The sequence below is a fragment of the Drosophila sechellia genome, chromosome 3R, assembly GCF_004382195.2.
Source record: "Drosophila sechellia strain sech25 chromosome 3R, ASM438219v1, whole genome shotgun sequence".
In the NCBI taxonomy this organism is placed as follows: domain Eukaryota; kingdom Metazoa; phylum Arthropoda; class Insecta; order Diptera; family Drosophilidae; genus Drosophila; species Drosophila sechellia.
This window is the reverse complement of record NC_045952.1, coordinates 1731448-1752367: the sequence shown is the minus strand read 5'-3', so window position 1 is coordinate 1752367 and position 20920 is coordinate 1731448. Positions and strand designations below refer to the sequence as shown.

Below are 20920 nucleotides of genomic sequence, written 5' to 3'. Positions count from 1 at the left end.
ACGTACTGCTGTTTTTTGAGCAACAATACAACTCAGTAAATGCCATTACCAAAAATACCGCTCAGCTTGCTACAAGAAAAGTGCAAGTAAGATCGTGTGCCTTTTGCTCTAAGGATGGCCACGATATGATAAAGTGTCTCTAATTCAGAGCACAATCGAGTGAAAAAAGAAAAGAACAACATGTGCTTTAGATGCTTTGGAAAGCATAATGCTATCGACTGCAGAAAGGAAATTACATGCAATCGATGCTCCAAAGGACACAACAGCCTTCTTTATGAAGACACAAAACGCAGTATCAACAGCAATAGCCTCAAGCAAGGCCAAGACACACTATTGGCTACAACTGTTGTTTTAGTGAAAAACAAAGCTGGAGGTTGCAACGAGTTGAGGGCGCTTATTGACTGTGGATCCCAGAAGACTCTGATTTCAAAGGAAGCAGCACAAATATTAAGGATTCCCAGAATAAGGAGTACTATAGAGGTCGAAGGTATCTTCCAGACTACTCAATTATCCAAAAATAGCGTCCACCTGACGATCAAACCAAAAATTCCAAGCAGCTATAAAACATCAACGGAAGCATTGGTTTTACCAACACTCCATAGAGCCCTTCCCAGCAAAAAGTTTGATATTGATTCAAAAGGATATATTCGATATTCTAATTAAATGGCGCAAGTGGCAATATGTTATGGTAGCTGACATTGAAAAAATGTATCTCCAAATAAAGGTTGCTGAGAAAGACCAAGAATACCAATATATCCTATGGAGAGATGATCAAAAAAATTGCCGATCAGTGAGTTTAAGTTAACAACCGTAACTTATGGCACATCGGCAGCACCTTTCTTAGCAGTCCGATTTCTACGTTGAGTTGAAGAGTTGGCAGATCGCTGTTGCCAAGAGGATAGCGTCTTAGCAGAAACAATTAGAGACGACTTTTATATGGATGACCTCATAACTGGTGCAGACACAGTCAACGAGTGCTATGAACTTCAAAGGAAATTGAGACAAGTGATGGAGAAGACCGCCATGCATCTGCGAAAATGGGTTGCAAATGACGAACGTATTTTAGCCGACATTCAGGACGGCGATGCTACGGAGAAAATCTGCATTGAGGAGAATGAATCGATCAAAACCTTAGGACTTCAATGGGATCCGAAGAAGGATACGTTTACGTTTTCGGCAGAAAACCCAATGCTAACACGCATAACAAAGCGGTTAGTGTTATCACAGCTGTCCAGAATTTTCGTCCAACTGTCCCAGTAGGATGGTTGGCACCTGTAACGATTCAACCCAAATGTTTTATTCAGGAACTGTGGAAATTACCGATGACTTGGGACGTTGAATTGGAATCCAACTTAGCTAACTAGTGGATGGAATATGCTAAAGGTCTATCATGTTTAGAAGAAATTAGCATTTCACGCTGGACTGGATGCTCCAAAGGTATTATGGTGCTACATGGATTCTGCGATGCATCAGAGAAAGCATATGCAGCGGCTGTGTATACAAAAGTAGGCGACAGAGTTACTTTGCTAGCAGCAAAAAGCAAAGTAAATCCTATAAAAAACAGGAAAACAATTCCAAATTTTGAATTATGTGCTGCGCATTGATTAGCAAAGTTATTAGCGAAGGTGCAGGCTATATGGAGCAACAAAATCACTACGCATGCATGGAGTGATTTTCAAATTACTATTGCTTGGATACAAACTAATTCCCAATGTCAAATGGAATAAGGTTAAATCGGAAGATAATCCAGCAGACGTGGCTTCAAGAGGGATATCACCGCAAGCTCCTAAAATCTGTGAAATTTGGTGGAGAGGGCCTAATTGGCTAGCTATACATGCACAACACTGGCCAACTCAAAAGGAATCGGAAATTGTTGTGGTATCCACATTGATAGAATCCGAATATCTTCAAAACCATATTTTATCGAAGTATTCATCGATCGACAACTTCTTAGAGTAATGGCGTATGTATTACGCTTCATAACAAAGCTGAGAGGAAAATCTCAGCAGCCGTCACATCTTACGGTGGAGGAATTAAAGCTAGCAAAGATTGCCGTGGTAAAGATACAACAACAGCTGGATTTTGGACACGAAGTCAGACTACTCAAAAACAAAAGACCATTAGACCCAAAGAGTAAGTTACAGGCGCTAAATCCGTTTTTGGATAGTGATGGCGTACTTCGAGTTGGTGGACAATTGCAAAACGCAATGATACCCTATAATGTAAAACATCCAATTTTACTGGTCACATTTAAGTCACATTTGACTTGGTTAATTGCAAATGATGCTCATAAAGAAACTCTGCATGGCGGAAATAACATTATGAGAACTTATATTCAGAGGGAGTTCTGGATATTTGGCATACAAAATTCCTTAAAGAAATATTTAAGGGAATGTATTGTATGCATACGATACAAGCAAGAGATGTCCACTCAACTGATGGGAAATTTACCAGTTTATCGAGTAACGGCTGATTCAAAATACTGGAATCGACTACGCCGGACCGTTCAAGATTCGCTGCTAAAAGGGAAGAGGTCAAAAAACGTATAAGGGATACATTTGTGTATTTGTTTGTATGGCAACAAAAGCGATACATCTGGAAGCTGTTAGCGACCTTTCGTCAGAGAAATTCCTGGAGGCTCTTCGACAGTTCTTTGCAAGACGAGGCAAGAGTGAGAACCTATACTCAGATAATGGAACAAACTTCGTAGGAGCGTCAAGAGTATTGGACAAAGAATTTGTAGCTGCCATTAAAAACAATAATGAGTTAGCACATACGCTAGAAAAAGAAGGCATCAAATGGCACCCCCGGGAAGCCCCACATGGGAGGTTTATGGGAAGCCGGTGTAAAATCAGTAAAGCATCACCTTAAACGAGTTATTGGTGAAAACAGCTTTACATATAAAGAATTTGCATCGCTGCTATGTCAAATCGAAGCAGTGCTAGACTCGCGTCCATTAGTCACTGTAAGGAGCGAAAACGATGGTGAGGACATATTAACACCGGGTCATTTTCCTCGAAAACGAAAAACTTGGGTAAATTTACGACATCGACGCAAAAGCTGCAGTTATTGTGAACAAAATTGTTAAAATTGAATTGGTAAAATCCAGTTGGCAATTATTGTTTTATTATGACATGTAAGCCTATTTTGATGTCATAAAGCAATCAGAGGACTTCCTGGAAAAATCCCGCTTGGTTTGCGAAAAAATGGGAGATCTCAAGGACTACTGCGATTTCTTCGCCACGACAATACGGACAAAAATTGACAACATCAAAGAAAAAGACAAAATAATACGGCACCGTACCAACCGAAAGAAAATGATTATACTGTTCTTTGATATCGGAAATGCAAATAGAATACAGGAAAATATGCATACGATCATAAAAATCGTAAAACATTCAATGGAATATGTTGACAATAGAATTAGTAGGAGCAACTACGAAAGAAGCAAACTGGAATTTGGGAAAACTGACCCAAGAAGTCAATATTATTGCACTATAGGAGCACTTAATGGTATATAAGGAGTCAATTAAATTCCTTATGTTATCAAATCAAGTGCGAAACTGGATTGAAGATGCAGAAAGCCTACAAGCAACAGCTATCTCAATGATCTCCTATTCATTGACGCAAAATTGCCGATATACAACAATCAGGAAACGGATCTCTTTGAAGTAATCCCAATAGCACTGTGGACAACCGGAACAAAGCTTATTCCGAAATTGAATTCTACATTTTTTGCGTTCAATACAGACATAAACGCATATCACCTAATGTCTGAAATGGAAATTAACCAATGCAGACAAGAGGATTCGACAACATGGCTTTGCGAAAATAATTGTGCATGGAAAAACGCGGATGATCACTCTTGCGAAATATCACCATTGAAACCAAGCAAGGCACACTAATGCGAAATGATGGAATTCCAAGGCAATTCGTTCATCAAAGAGATAAGTGGATCCAACCGTTGGCTATTTAGACTGTTTCGGAATACAACAGCTAATATAAGATGCAACGAACAGCATCAAGATAATTCTATAATTTTGTGTATGGCTGTTGCTATTTTTTTTTTTATTATTCGACTCACGTTAGGATACCACCTACCGTCCGTAGGTGGCATGCACGATTCATAAGCCCTATTGGCCCTACGTAGGCATACGTACTAAAACAAAAACCTCCGCGTGCTCTTCAGCCCATGCTCACTCACCGGGACTGCCAGTCAAGGTACGACTTCGGTAAGCAGGATGTGAGGCCAGGTAGCACTCCCTCCCTTCAGTGTAGTCCCTTAGGGCTCCTCCTTCCACCCTTTAGTCGCCTTTTACGACGAGCCGGGAACGCTGAGGTAGAATTCTTCGCCCGCCGTCACCCAGGACACCTGTTTGGACTCGTCTGATCGGACACGCTTCATTATATTAATGATAAGGATGCGTCCCAGCTCCCATGCCCCGCATTAGGCTAAGAGCCTTGATCTCCAGATCAATTGGCGGCAGGCCTACCAGCGCTAGCGCCGCGCCTTCGGATACGGTCCAAAATCCTCTAATGAGCCTGAGAGCCATTGACCGTAGCACCGAACGAGCTCCTTTCAAGTATGAGCCACTGCAAGTGGCATTGCTCCAGATTGGTGCAGCGTATAGCAGCGAACGTTGGGCATAAGCCTATATAATGAAGAGGCTGTGACTGCTGCTGGCGTATCTCGCGTGATCCTTGAACCATAGTCTGTGGTCTATCATTACCCCCAGGTACTTTAGGGACTCTTGGGAGGTCACCTGTGTGCCATTGACGGTGCCACCTTTTTCCTGCTGCTTAGTAGGACTGCTTCGGTCTTGTGAGCCGCTATTATTAGCCCGGCTTTCTCGAGCCAGAGGATGGCAGCACCAATCGTAGAGTTACATTTATCTTCCAACCCTGCGATTGATTTTGAGACTGCTGTGATTGCCACATCGTCAGCAAAAAAGTGCAGCTCTACACCTACGGGCCTGATGATGCCCAAGATCCCATCGTACATGATGTTCCACAGGATTGGTCCAAGTACCGATCCTTGGGGAACACCTGCCGAAACTCGGTATCTTTTTGAGACATCTTCCGTATCGAACCATAGGACCCGGTCCCTAAAGTAGCTGCCAACGACTATCCTCAGGTACTCCGGGATCCCCATGCGGTTCATGGCTGCGAGAATTTCGGGCCATCTGGCGGTGTTGAAAGCGTTCTTTACGTCCAGAGTGACTATTGCGCTGTATTCCTTCCTACCCCCTAACCATCTATCACCAGAAATAGCGGTCTTGGCGATGTTAGTAACGGCCGAAAGAGCGTCCAGTGTGCTCTTTCCTTTCCGGAAGCCATATTGATGGCTTCCTAGGCCGTTGATGCTCTCGGTGATTGCCTCTATTCGTGTATAAAGGATACGTTCGAACAGTTTTCCAACTATATCCAGTAGGCATAGAGGGCGGTAGCTGTTTTCAGCATGTGGTGGTCCCTTGCCATTCGGCAACAGGTCTAGCTCCTAGCTTTTCTACCTTGTTGGGAAGATTCCGTCCAGAAGGCATTGCTGGAAGGTGGCCCTGAAGATGCCAGGTCTACCCAGCGCCACTGCTTTAATAACAGCTCCAGGAATACCATCTAGTCCAGGGGCTTTGTTGGGTTGGGTTAATGCGCTTGACTGCCTCGACCACTTCAAGTTCTGTGACGCACGGGAAATCTGGGGCAGGGGCTGCCTCTTTCCTATAAATTTTGCAAATACATTTGGACACGCCCAATCTCACATGCGCAATCGATTTTATCTTTTTTATTTTATATTTTCAATAACCGCGATTAGGTAAATCGTTCCCTGAAAAGTTCCCTGAACTTTTATGATTATCTATTACAAAATGAATATAGTGATACAAAGGATTGCGAATATAATGAAAATTTGAAAAGATTAATCAGCTTACCTATTACACTTACATGTTTTATCACTGTATAAGGTGGATAATCGAATCCAGCAATGATGACTTCTCGACCCTGCATGTTATTAAGTTTGTCCGCGAACAGCGATATTCCAAATTGAAATCGCTGTTCCGAAGCCAAATATCTGTCGACCAGTATCATCTGAGAAGGTTTTTCTTCTTTGCGTCCAACAAATTTGTTTGTTTTTATATCAAAACTACTGGCGGAGGAATGATCTCTAACAACAAATAGAATGTTTGGTTGATCTAAAATAATTAAACACGAAATTATTAATAATAAAAAATAAAAATAAAAATAACGAAACTCATATTCTTTTCTATTATATTCTAAAAATTTTCCGACTTTTTCTATGGCAGCTAAGTGCTATAGGCGTCTGATTATTAGATCAATTTATTAATATTGTATCAAAAAACTAGGAATAAATATTATTAATCGTAATATACAAATATAAATTTGGCGGTAGTTCATCAATTGTGATGTGGGAAAAATTTTCATATTATGAAGTTGAATTACCCCATTAGGTGAAAACCATCACTGATCGATATCTATATGTTTTTTTAATTTTTAGCAACGTGATGCGTCAATGTGATTCCAACAGGACAAAGACCTAAAACATATAAGTAACCTTTCCCATCCAATTGAAAATGTGTGACGCGATTGGAGAATTTGGAAATAAGAAAGACATAATTTAAATCTTTTCGACGGTTGACAAACGCCCTTGAAAGCAATTCCTGTGAGGCGATGCCAGAATTTAATTTAATGGTCGTTTCCGACCATATGAAGTATTATATTCTTGATTAGGATCAATAGCATTCGATCTGACCATGTCCGTCTGTCCGTATGAACGTCGAGATCTCCGGAATTATAAATGCTTGAATGTTGGTTGATATTTTTCATATTTTTATTACTCTTGTAAATTTTTATCAATTTGCATAAAAACTTTTTGCGACGCCCACATTTTTGAATAATTGTTATATTTTTTTATAGTTTTATTAGTCTTGTAAATTTCTATCGATTTCTTATACTTATACACAATTTACAAAATAAACATATTATTTATACATTTGTGTAAGACTACAAGAAGATAGATTTCCGTGGGAGTGGGAGTTATTCAAATCAATATGACATTAACTTTTACGCGACATAAGTCTTGAAATCCTCCTCACTATCGCGGCACCCTAGTTTTAAACAAGCCTTTACCGTCGACAGCAGATATAAACATTTTTAAATTTTTTAAACAAATGTTTCAACCTCTGAACCCCTTTGTCAGCATAAAAGCTTTGATCAATCTAATCTAATTAAACAAAAGATGACGTAAAGATCAGGCGACAGTTTTAACCAATCGAAATCTTCTGACAAAAGTCCGTGTTCGCTGCTCGCGTCCCGGTCACCGATAAGAGCCATAGTTATAGGGAAATTGCATTTTGTAAAATCAATCACATTTCAATTAAAAACAAGGAACTGTTGAGCTAATAAACTTTCTGCTTAGCTAATTTAAAGCAACAAGCCAAAAAGACGACGGTGGTTTATGCAGCGATTTCGAACGATATGTTTTTATTGGGTTTGGCCAACGAGATTTTGCTTCGATGCGACGTGTACATTTTAGCGAAGGCAATAATTTAAATTTAGGAATCTGGTGGCGGCTTCGTAACCCAACATACTCGCCCCGTTGGAAGCGTATCTTTCAACAGAATTCTTTCAGGATTGGTATGTCAATCCAGTCGGTGTCCTCACTGACTCCATCTCTTCATAATGCCGACTGCGGTTGTAACTGCTTATGCATTCGTCATCAGCATCTTCCGCCAGTAGAGCGAACTGCTCCTCGTTTTGTCGATATCTGTCGATATCGATTTTTTGATATCTCCGTAATCAAAATTGTACCACATAAAGAACTCTTAATTATTTATGTCAAATACCCTGAATTAACAAATAGATGCGAAATTTATTGTGCCAGATCCATTTCACAAAATGATGGAAAATTACTAACGAACTTTTTAATAACTATGGTATTTTAAGTAAAGATAAAACTGGATTTACCAAATCAATTTGCACTAAAATACGAGAAAATATATAAACATTGATATCATTCAAGAGCTTATTCTGCTTATTCTATTTTAAATGATACTTCTCGTGGACTCCGTGTTCTTAATATAGTGCTTAACGCAATGGCAATAAGAAACTAATAATAATGGGAATAATGAATGATCTTGTCTGGAATTTTGGTATTTAAGCAGCATCGGTTGTGGTGGTGACGGGTTGGGTTTATTTGTACGGGCCTGAACCAGCGTCGTCATAGTACACTGAAATAGATGCTAGTAATTCTGCATAAACTGTGTGTAGACAACACAGTGTTCGGCTTATACCCGAAATAAAAATAAGAACAATAGGGTTCTTATTTTCCTTAACAAATCCAAAAGAGTATATCTAAATGCATTAATTATAGTAGAGCACTCTTGAATGCCTCTACCAAGCTTCTTCTTTGTGGACAAAATTTTAACAGCTTTGTATGATTAGCACTATATATTCTTTATGCATCTTCATTCATTAATTAGCTAATTTAACGCAATGAAAAGTCGAGGCTTATGTATCAATTTTGAACGATATGTTTAATTGGGCTTAGCGAACGAGATTCTGCATCGATGAGAAATGTATAGGTAACGAAAAGCGAACGATAATGAGTGACTTAATTGCAGAGCGAACGGCAAAACGCTAAGGGCAAGTGCGAAAGAGAGTACTGACGTCGCAAAACCATATAATACAATAAATGAAAAAATCCGTACAATCAATTCAGCTGAATATGCGAAGGAATACCATTAAGCAAGATAGATAGATAATAGATAGATAGATAGATAATCCTTTACACATACAACCATAAAATTATTCGAATTATCATCGAGGCGCTGGATTCAGAATTAAGGGTAAACGAGTGGCAGGTGAAATTCAGGTCAGCTATCTCTTAAACGTAACCTTAATGTAATGTAGACTCGCGTTCTAAGTTTCCAAGCGGTTCGGGAAGGGAACACGGCGATCGAACTGATTTGTTTCCGGAGTCGGCCCAAAGTATTTTTTTCAAGGCCAAGGTCTCGTCTCTAGCAGATCGAAATGGTGGAATTGATTTTCAATGGCAGCATTTTTCTCTAAAATTGGTGTTTGCAATTTATGGATTAAGACCGCTTATTTTTTTGTTTCTCTTTGGCTGCCGGCTGTTCACACGCACATATGATGATCTATGTCCGAAAGAAATGTATGTATATTTTAATTAATTCTTGAGGTGCCAAAATTGTCTCTTCGCTCTAGAATTATCTCATCTAAGTTAAGTATTTATTTTAAGGGGAATAGAAAATATTATTATTGACAACTAATATACCTTTTTCATAATGTTTTAAAAACCTAACTTGTTTGCCTATGACTAGGATGTATTCCCTGTGAGCCGCGGTTTGCGACCAAAAGGGACCATTCAGGATAACAACTGTTTGTGATTTTTGGTAAAGAATGGCCAAGGCCACACCTGAGGATCGGCCGGAAGCTTGTAGAGTAAAATAATCTTTCTGTCCGTTGTCTGTGTCGTGGATGGCGATTTGCCGCCCATTTCTTAATTGTCGTATCACCCAATCACATTGATAATCAGTAGAATAAAATTAGGCTGAGATTTCAGGACAAGACTACCACCCTACATAACCGACCAGGAGCTGCTTGACCTTCACGCGTGCGTCCTGGCATATCTCATAACACCACCCTAGCCTTATGAATCGTTACAAATACCATTACAAAACCACTAACCAAAATAGGGAAACCAAATACTACAAAACACAACTAATTTAACGGAAATCATTGGTATTGGTATCAAAACCTTAGACTCGGCCAGAATGAAATACTAATAAAATAAACTACTGAAAGAATTAAATGGTTTAACTGTTCATCAGCAAAACAGGCAGAACGTGGTTTATTTGACTTTTAAATTTCTTTTTGGGGCACCTAAGGAAAATGATATGGTAAGATTTAACAAAATAAATAGATCTAATTGCAGAAAATGTAATTCAACTTCATATTCTAAATGATGGCATAAGTTTTGTGAATGTAGTACTTCAGAAGCTTACTAACTAAGAAAATACCGGAATAGTACTCGTTTATAAACTTTTGCAATTTATTGAATTCATAGAAGACATAGAAATGAGCATGAAACGTTCACGTCCTGGGCTTTTTAATGCGAAATTAAAAAAAAACAACAATATCATTTAGACTGTTCAGAGCAACAAACTTATTTTGAAAATGAGAATAGAATTTAGAATCAAGACAAAAATATGTTAATAATGAATGCATAAAAATATTATTAAGCGTAAGAATCCAATTTGAAGTTCTATGCCGACTCCCCCAAAGGAAATTACCCAATACGTTGAACCAAATATAATACTTACATGGAATCTAACTGAAAAAAGAGAGAATGCTATAGTCGAGATCCCCGACTATCAGATACCCGTTACTAAGCTAGTCTAAATGTGAACTCAAAATTTAATTATTTTTCTGGTAAATCGATAGATACGATACTGGAGAATAAAATGAGAAAAAATTTTAAACAAAGCGATACACATTTTAACAGTTAATAAAATTATGAAAAAATATCCAGCAATTTTTTAAAAATGTTGCGTGGCGGTTTTAGGGCATTAGAATGTGTTGAGCTATTGAGCTTTTTCAATAGCTGTTGAGAATAATAAAAAACCGAAAAAGTTTGTTTTATTACGACAGTTTTATTTTGCGAAATAGCGATAATCTACGATAGCGACAATGGTAAGGTTGGTCTTTTCCGAAACGCGACGAAAAGGCAATTGGTGGGCAGGCAGCCGAAATGCAGCGCCCAAGCTTAGCGTAGGTAGCTAACAACAACAAAGGAATGAGCGCCGTCCAGATAAATGCGCGCGAGAGCAGCGGTTTGCACTATGGGCATGCTACTGATAATTTGGCTTAAATATTAACAAGTATGAAATTAGTCTACTGCACAGTTTTGGCGGCTGCATGACCCAACATCCTCCCCCCGTTGGAAGCTTGTGTTCCAACAGAGTCCTGAAGGGGGAGCAGACACAGCTTGTTCACTGCCCGTCTTATTACTCTAGACGCGGTCCTCAATTCTGCAACTCGAGCGACGCCGTCTCTGCCAGGAATCAACTGCATGACTCTCGCCAAAGGCCATCTCATTGGGGGTAGATTCTCGTCCTTAACAAGAACGACGTTGTCCACGGCTGCGCCAGGCTTTGGGGTGCGCCACTTGGAACGCTGCTGGAGCAACGTCAAGTACTCTTCCTTCCATCGCGACCAAAATATATGCTGAAGAAAGGAGATGCGCTGCCAAGAGTCAAGCCGATTATAGTTTAGGCCCGTTATATCTGGCTCGTTAAACGACGAAGGCGGACCACCATTGAGAAAATGCGCCGGAGTGAGGACATCTAGATCGGCAGGGTTCTCTGAAATGGGAACTAAAAATCTGGAGTTAATAACTGCCGAGATGTGGCAGTTATTCGGGTGGCGGCCATCAAAGTCCAACGACGAATTCCGGAGGCGACCGCCAACTCTAAGAAGTCCAAATTGATCCAGGAACGGCGAGAGCGATGATATGGGACTAGACGAGGAAACTCTTCCCAGCGTTTTTAGGGACTGCAGGTCCTCCCATAAATGCGCGCGCTGCACCAACAGCAGATGTTGGAATTTCTCAACGTTGGAGAGGTCCGGATGGCTGTCGATTATGCTCGTGAACACGGAGTAAAAATCCGCCCAGTTTGCGTAGCCGCCGCCAAACGTTGGCAGCTGCACAGGCGGCAACGGCCTCGGACGCGGCTGCGTTTGAGGACCACTACACTGGTGGGGCACAATACCTTCCGCAAGCGTTGAGTGCGGCGCGAAATGCACATTGCGTTTGGCTATTTCCGCGCGCAAACTAGCCTTGACTTCAACGATGAATTCATAGAAAGACTCGCTCATTTCACTGCCAATTTCGTTGAAGTCCAATTCCTCCAGTTCTGTATGCAGAACATTGAAGGCACTTTGCAGCTCATCAATCTGCTCCAGCCTCACCGTAAGAGTGGATTCGTCGTATCCGCTTAGCGTCTCATTAGACAGCGACGTTTGTAGCCTCTGCAACCTGCTGAACAGCGCATTGGCTTTGCGCTTCAAAAAGGTCACCCTGTTTTTTTCACCTTCAGCGGGCATCGCAACAAATCGCCTTTGATTCGGTTCAGCGGGAAGATGAGCACAAAATAGATGCCGAAAATGCAAGCGGGGTCAATGCACGCAACGATATGTGTAGCAATGTTTGTATGTACGCAATGCTAGCTCGCTTAAACACACCGAAATCTCCACTCACTTGTCCAACCGATTGCGCTTTAATGTATATATATTTATTTATAAACGCGATAAGTGCATTAATTACTGCATGCAACTTAACACGATCACGTCGGGGTCACCAAATGTTGAGCTATTGAGCTTTTTCAATAGCTGTTGAGAATAATAAAAAACCGAAAAAGTTTGTTTTATTACGACAGTTTTATTTTGCGAAATAGCGATAATCTACGATAGCGACAATGGTAAGGTTGGTCTTTTCCGAAACGCGACGAAAAGGCAATTGGTGGGCAGGCAGCCGAAATGCAGCGCCCAAGCTTAGCGTAGGTAGCTAACAACAACAAAGGAATGAGCGCCGTCCAGATAAATGCGCGCGAGAGCAGCGGTTTGCACTATGGGCATGCTACTGCTAATTTGGCTTAAATATTAACAAGTATGAAATTAGTCTACTGCACAGTTTTGGCGGCTGCATGACCCAACAGAATGGTCGCGGTAAAAAGTTTTTTTTTTTTTGCAAATCGATAGAAATTTACAAGACAAATTAAAATGTAAAAAATTTAAACACATCTATGTCTCTAGGTCATGTCTATGTTTATATCTCTAAAATGAATCTCAACCTTCTAGCTTTTATAGTTCCAGAGATCTCGACGTTCATATGGATAGATGGACAGACGGATAGTCAGACAGACGGACATGTCTAGAGCGACTCGGCTATTGGCTGTTTACCAAAATCCCACTAGTATGAAGCAGCTGATCCCTAGACAACGACGACGACGATAACAAGAAGAGCAACGACTGCAGATGAAGATTATTAGCGAGGTGGCGATTTCGCAAAGACGACGATTAACGAGAGGAGCAACTCTACGACAGCGAAGTGCTGAACGACGGTGGCTAAGGAGTTATTGCCGGCGCATGAAAGAAATAAGTTGTGCCTTCTGCCCGTGTGGCTACACAGCGACAAATATGCGACGACGATATATAATTTCGTCCGGGATTGAGCAAATGTGAACGGGTTTGGACAAATGTGAACGGGATTTAGCAAATGTGAACAAGATCGATGACATAAAACAAAAGTTGTATGTGTAAAACAAACAAAGAAATACAGTTGAATTTTTTTTTTACTATAATGGTGTGTTTTAAATAATTTTATAAGTGCTAGCTTACGCTCAAGCAAGAAAGAGAACAGTGCTGCTCTGCATAAGTTTGTGTTCGAGTGTAAAGGACACAGAAGTAATTGGCAATGACTATGAAAAATTACTGGTTTCGCCATGTGTTAATATGCAACGCGCTAGGCATAGGGTGCAGAAACGAAGATTTGCCGGTGAACTCGACTATCAGATTGTTAAGAAGTGTGGGCGTGAAATTATTTTATGGTTTGTCGGCGTTAAGGTGGGCTAGGAAACATCAGAATACACATTAAGGTTGCGTGTCGGCTTATAATTTGTATGGAGGAAAAGAAATTCTAAAATTAAAGGTCTGATGGTCTCAAATTATTCGTTTTGTTGTAAAACTTAAAGTTGTAAAGTTTTAGCCCGATTGGATAATGTTTAGAGGTGCCTTTTTCTAACCGTTTCAAAATGCATCTTGACGAGATCTTGGCACTTCGCATAGCAGATGGTTACAGAGTGGTTACAGAGCGAAATTTAGCTGAAGATCAAAAAGTATACAATGGCAGGTCATGGTTCACTCTCAAAGATGTAGAAGGCAGCGTATCTAGTTTCTCTGGAACAGGAAGTCATGATGTAGAACAATGGATCGATGAATTTGAAAGTTGTTCAACTACTGTCCAGTAGAGTGATTTGCAACTTTTTATCTATTCGAAACAGATGCTTACAGGAGCGGCTAAACTGTTTGTGCGTAGTGAGGCGAATATTCGTAGTTGGACTGTTTTGAAGGCTAAGTTGAGAGAAGAGTTTTCAATCATAGTGTCATCAGCTAAGGTTCATATAACATTGGACCAGCGTCAGAGGAGAAAAGACGAATTATTATTTGAATATTTGTATGCTCTAAAGGAAATCGAAAAGCCAGTTAATATTGATAAGCCAAGTTTAATTGACTATTACATAAAAGGTATTCCAGATTCGTAAGGGAATAAGATTATGTTATACCAAGCTAGAAATATACAGGAGCTGAAACATCAAATCGAGATATATCATAAAGCTAGATCTGGCAAATCCAATCAATCAGCTGAGGAACGTTAGGAGCAAAAGAAAGATCAAGGCAAAGGTCAGGTCAAAGGAACATCCAGGAAATGTTTCAAATGCGGCTGCAAAAAAACTGATTTTGTTTGCTTTAATTGTGGTCAGGCAGGACACCGAGCAGCACAATGTACAGCAAAAACAGATGTCAAGAAAGAAACAAATGCTAATGTAGTTCAAGAGGAACAAGTAGGCAGTGAATTTACTCTTTCAGGTCTTGAATTGAAGAGCGTTGTTGAGACACAGATTATATTTAAAGGTTTGGTTGACACGGGCGCTGATTTTTGCTTAATGCGCAGACTAGTAGCAGGAGAAATATCTGGTAAACGAAAGAGTCTGACGGGAATTGGAGAAAGTCGTATTTGTAACATGTAACATTTGGAAGCATTATTATATCCGTTCTAATAGATGATATTCCAATGCAAGTAGAATTTCATGTGGTTCCAGATCAGAATATAGGTTTCGATGCTACTTTGATCCATCGATTGAGAGAGGCCCAGCTGCAAGATGAGTGGATAGGAGGGGTTAGAGAATTGGTCGCAAAAGATTTATATGAAGATTTTTATATTCAAAATCAGGTTCTATTTAAGGACCCAAATAAAGAACTCATAGTAGTCCCTGGTCGGGTGGAACGGATGCACAAGCTTGTAGTTCCAATGTTGTCTAAGTTAAGTGATGACAATCCAGGATTATGGTATAAGAACTTAGGACAAGTTCACCAAATAATAAATAATACAGAGCCAAGAAGCACGAGAATAGAACCTTTTAAGTTAATGACTGGAGTAGATATGTTTCTGATAATAAGGATCTAAAGGATTTAGTAAGCGAATTCATGATTAGAGAGTTAGAAGAAGAGCGTGAAAATTTGCGGCAAGAAGCTCGTAAAAACATTAGGGATTACAGGAAGAAAATAAAAAAGTATTTGATTTAAAAAGAAAGCAACAGAAGCAGTTTAATATTAATGATTTGGTAGCCATAAAATGGACTCATTACAGAGTGAGGCTAAAGCTGAAAGGTAAATATTTAGGCCCATATAAGGTGGTGATCTCAGATCATGGGAGATATGAGGTTGAAAAGATAGGAGACAATGAAGGTCATATAAAAACAATTACAGTTGCAGAGTATATGAAACCATGGCCTGGACTATTCGAGGCGAATGTCCTGTCAGGTGGGCCGATTGTGGGAATTGGTTAGATTAGATCTTTCGATACTTTTACATTGCAGCCCTGATTAAAATGCAACCCTAGACAAGAGCAAGCTATCGATAGAAAGGGAGAAGTGTAGAGTGAAAGGGAGTCGAGTGAAGTTGTTGCCACGAGCAGATGTTCCTAAATCTAAATAATAAATTGCGTAATAAGTCTATATAATTAAATGTGAAGTCTTTAAGACCATAAATAACAACATACATATTCAAGAATCGGACGGACCAGCGAACCAGGTTTTGGTTGGGAGAATCATCAAATTCCTTTGATCATTTTTTTTTTTTATAATTGATAGAATAGAATAATTAAAGTTTAAAGTCCAAAACGACACTCTAAGATCATCAAAATGTGTAATTCTGCCCAAAGAGCACCAACTTAGAGTTAGTCGCGTATATTTGGTTAACACGTCAAAAGGTCATCACTTTACACTTGGGACCATTTAAGTTTAGTATTTTATTAGGAGAAGATCAACAGGTAAACCTAACAAAAAAAAAGTTTCCTAGAAGTGATGATGATTAACAAAATTCAGTGTCGATGACATGTTGAAGCCCTGTTTTACGACGGAAATTGGCTCCAAAATGTGAATGGTTGCTGATCTGCCTAAATGCTAACTGCCGTTAGCTCCAGATTCAAATAAATTAGGGATTAGCAAGTAAATGTTGTAATAAATCCAATGCTATAGCATAGTTTCCATTCGAAAATGCCAGTGAGCGAATGGTTTCCGACGCAGTGTCCTTCAGGCATGATGCTGTACTGGCTCCATCGACCGAAATAGGGCCTGAAATTCTTCTTAAGCGGCAAGATTATAATTAGCGGCAGCTTCCGTCATTTGGCTATATACGCCCAAGCGTCAACAGCGGAATTTATTTTATTGCTCACTGCCTTTAGTCTGTTTTGCATATTGCAGACAAATATTGTTGTTCAACAACAAACTGAACAATATCGGCTTTATAATTAATGTAAAAGATTAAAGCAGCTTTGCATGTTTTTCACTATTTATTGTTTATGCTAAAATCACGTCGGGGTCACGTCGCATTTTATACGGAAAGCCCAACCCTAGATGACGGCACCAGGACTACCACTTCCTACAGGCGATGCAACTTGGATATTGTTTTTGTCCGCTGAGTTGCCGTTGAGTTTTATTGCGTCTCCAAAGTTGGCTAGCTTACACATAACCAATGAAGTAACATCTGGCGGCTTCGGGACTTGAGAACAACTAGCACACGTAAAAGCAAAAAAAATAATTGAAAAGTTACAATTACAATTAAAAATAACAACACCATAAGCTAAGAAATTGTATTGAAAAATGAAACCGCTGAAAATTAGAAATATCTAGCAATATCAGCAGTGAAGAAAGTAATAATAATAACAATAATAATGAATAAAAACTCCACGAGTAAGAGAGAGTGAAGAGATAAACATATAAGAAAGTTCACAGTGGACATCATGACAAATAATTGATAACCTATATTGTTGCAATACCACCACCAACACATGGTTGGCATTTGATAAGCATTTCTTAAAAATGAATTTAAGAAAAGTTCTATATAGTGGTGGGACTAAATGATCACGCTAAACCAAATCGATTGTCTCCTTGACATCTTCTCCTTTGGCCACCATCGCTAAAGTAATAAGAAAAATCGCAACTATCGGAATCTTGTGTGAAACTCCGAAACCTGCAGACTAGTTTGCTGGATTTAATGTCTTAAAGAATGCTAGTTTACAAGCTATGAACCTTGGTCAATGATTTATATATCTGGCTGTCATAAACTGCTAAAAGGTATCTGTAAAGTCCGTAATTTGATAATGTTTTTGAGTTATTATTTATCAAGTACAGTACAAGAGAGCACACAATTACTGTAGCATTCTATTTAGGCTTAAGTGCTAAACAGCAATAACAATAATCCTAACATATAGAAATCATGCTACAATTCAACCATTTTGACATTACCAGATTCCGGATCTTCATGATTCACACTTGGCTATCAATTACTTGTGTGTAACTTAACTAGAACCAATATATTTCTTCGTATTTTCTTGCTTTCGTTTTTTTATCTTTAGAATTATTACTACTTAAGATACCTAGGCTACGTTAAAACCTTTACCATAGCTTATCAAATTTTTGTAATCTCGTACCACTTTACCTTAAGTTCGCTCCCGTATATTGTCAATTTTCCTCCAATTCATATATAAAAAAAGAGAGAATGCAATAGTCAAGTTCCCCGACTATCAGATACCCTTTACTCAGCTAGTGGGAATGCGAACGCGAAATAACCTCATTTTTTATCAATAGATATTGGGGGAAAAAGTTTAACAATTTTTTAAGAAGGTGATAGGAGGGGCGTGGCCGTAGTGTTTTTGGTATACCGATAAAAATTGGCAAGACAAACAAAAAAACTAAGGAAAACTTTAACATTTTTCAAACGTGTGGGCGTGGCAGTTTTGGGCGGTTTGTGGGCGATAGGGTGGGCGTGGCAGTTTTGGGCTGTTTGTGGGCGATAGGGTGGGCGTGGCAACATGGGCCAACTGGCGCTGCGTCTATGACTCTAGAAGACCAAAGACCAAGAAGACCAAGAAGCCAAAGGAAGACAGTTATCTTTCCAACATAATCATACAAGATCTTCAATTGGATTCACCATCCAACGCCCCTGTGCGAGTTACCATAACAGCGACAAACTTGTCTTCACGAACGCATCTCTACTCTGTGCATTTCAACCAAGGGGATCAAAACAACCGAAGAATATCAATTGTGATATACATAAAAATCTAATAAAGCTTTCGTCTTTACTCTGTGAGCATCGACTAACGGCATAAAAAGCTATAGCGTGTAACCATAGAAGCATACAAGTTAACACAGCTAATAATACAAAACAACATTTAACAAGAATTGCCTAAAATAATGAATAACAAAATATTGCAATATTGCTCAGTTCAATAAACTAAACATCCGCCGACCCAACTGAAGAACTGCAACATTGTAATACACTGTAATGCAGAGCTTTGCCGCGTCGCTGCCTAACACCCACAGCTAGCTTACGGTACCATAAGATTTTTTCTGTTCAGTCACAATTTAGAGTTGAATAAAACCACAACGATTTAAAGTTTCTCAGTTTTTAATTAAACGGAAATTAATTTACATAATTATTTTTCAATAAAGCTTGACCATTCTGAGTTGGACCCTCAATCATCTATACATTTAAGTGTAAGAAAGATTCATATGTGCATGGATAAGTGTTGTAGCATTGTTTTTTTTTTTAATCGAATTTTTATAACCATTACTCCTTGTAGTATACCCTTGTATACCCAACGCCTTAAAAAATATATTTTTATATTCGCAAACCAACCACGTCATCATTATTTCTATCGGTAATTCAACATTAAAACTATTTAGAATGGTTGCTTGACACTCAATCATTGTACATACCTTCGAAGAAGTGGTGATGGGACTCCGGCAACTCGTAAGCTATATGAGCAAAAACAAATTTATTGTGTAAAGACCTCCATATTGAATATACTGACGCCTTAGTAAACGCATTTACAAACCGATCGATATCTTTGTCGAAAACTACAAACGTCTGGTTAAACGGAAATTTCGAATAAATAAATACACTAAATACTTTTTGTAAGTATAAAATTTACCTCACAGTGGGTGACTTCAATAGATATAATTATTTTTATCACAAGGTCATCCAGAAACAAATTTTTGTTTTGAATATCTTTTTCCTTCAATCTCTTATCAACAATATAATGACCTCTGTTATCATCAAAGCTTTTAATATTTATTCCCACAAAGCTTATATAATCCGATTTATGAAGAAGATGGAACTCGAATTTATCATTCCAAAATATACAGATAGTACTCTCGTTTAAATATGTCCCAACTGAGTAAAATGTTTAAAGATTAGAATTAAATTTAAAACGTATTTTAGTTTTCGTACTAATAGCACTTAGGACAAGTGACCAACTCAGATCTATAAGCATTTTCGCCTTGCACGTTCAACTTTGGTAGACTAATCTAGTCAGGCAAATGAAAAAACGTGCTTTATGGTGGCCAATCGTACCAATAAATTTGTAATGCTAATTCGAGCTTGTATACCTTTACAAACAAATTGGGTAATTGAATAATAGTCGTGAATGTGCAAACAAAAACCAAATTAGTTTAGCGATTGGCAACGTTGACCTCGGCCCTATTTTGGTTTCCCCTACTAAGACAACATCAGAACTATCGAAAGGTCGGCAGTCGCTACTCATTATTTACCCGAATTGTTTACCTATAAGCAGATATGTCTCATATCAAAAGAGAGCACAAAGAGTAGGAACAAATATGAAACAAGCCGAAACCGACCATGTTAACGTTATTCTATATTTTAAATAATAATAATAATTATATAATTATCGTTTACTTTTAAACCTTGTTTTAAGCATGGAACACATTCTTCATGTAAAAAAAACGGTTTCGCAGGCAGGAACACTTTCTATAGTTAGGCTGACGGCAGAGTGCGAGCGAGAAGCAAGGTCAGAAGCTATAGGCAGAGCGAGAATATGGCATAGTGATAGCATTTACCCCACCTGCGTAACGGGTATCTGATAGTCGGAAAACTCGACTATAGCATTCTCTCATGATGATTACTTTTGAAGCGATATCCCTGAAAAATGATGACATTTCGCGATCGCATACATACTAGCTGAGTAATAGGTATCTGATAGTTGGGGAACTCGACTATTAGATTGTAAAGAAGTGTTGGCGTTAAATCTTTGTACGGTTTGTGTGCATTAGGGTGGGCTAGGAAACAATGCATATTTGTCTCTGGAATCTGCATGTCGTCCGGCAAAAGGGCATGAGTACCATGCTTACAAATGTCAAATAAATAAATATTTCAGTATATTCCAAGTCCAAATGTATTTCATTTTGGTATTTTGGGTGGTTGTTTGTTTCAAGCGTTTTTGCTTTCCAGTGGCCATTTCCATTTTGTGCGAGACCAAATACGCTCGAAAGAAACCGTGATCCACATCGTCTTCAACCATCTGTTTGTCACAGTTAGTCACGACAAGTATCTGTCACATACCAGTAGCTCGCAGTATATACACTACAGTAGTTAGCATAAGCATTTTGACAAAATAAGCACTCAACTTTTTTTCTGTGAAACTTTAAAATCGCTTGACTATTTTTGATGAATTGATTTAATGATTTTTTGTATCGGCATTAGTATTTTGACAAGCCTTTAATACCAAAAAAAAAATTTTAGTGAAGCT

General features: G+C 38.9%; 1 protein-coding gene across 2 annotated transcripts in view; it reads right to left on the bottom strand.

Moving 5' to 3' along the window:
• Nucleotides 1-20549, bottom strand: part of LOC6620526 — a 51900-nt gene extending 31351 nt beyond the window's left edge. The window contains exons 1-5 of one of the 2 annotated variants that reach the window (XM_032723203.1): nucleotides 19606-20541; nucleotides 19307-19548; nucleotides 19211-19242; nucleotides 19092-19130; nucleotides 16651-16883 (exon numbers count right to left, since the gene is read on the bottom strand). In XM_032723203.1, coding sequence (XP_032579094.1) covers nucleotides 16724-16883; nucleotides 19092-19130; nucleotides 19211-19242; nucleotides 19307-19548; nucleotides 19606-19648 — 516 coding nt within the window. In that variant the 5' untranslated portion in view covers nucleotides 19649-20541 and the 3' untranslated portion in view covers nucleotides 16651-16723. Of the gene's footprint in view, nucleotides 1-5937; nucleotides 6186-16650; nucleotides 16884-19091; nucleotides 19243-19306; nucleotides 19549-19605 lie in introns of those variants that run through there. The other variant, XM_002044693.2, reaches the window with a different exon arrangement.
• Between the last annotated feature and the right edge of the window lie 371 nt (nucleotides 20550-20920).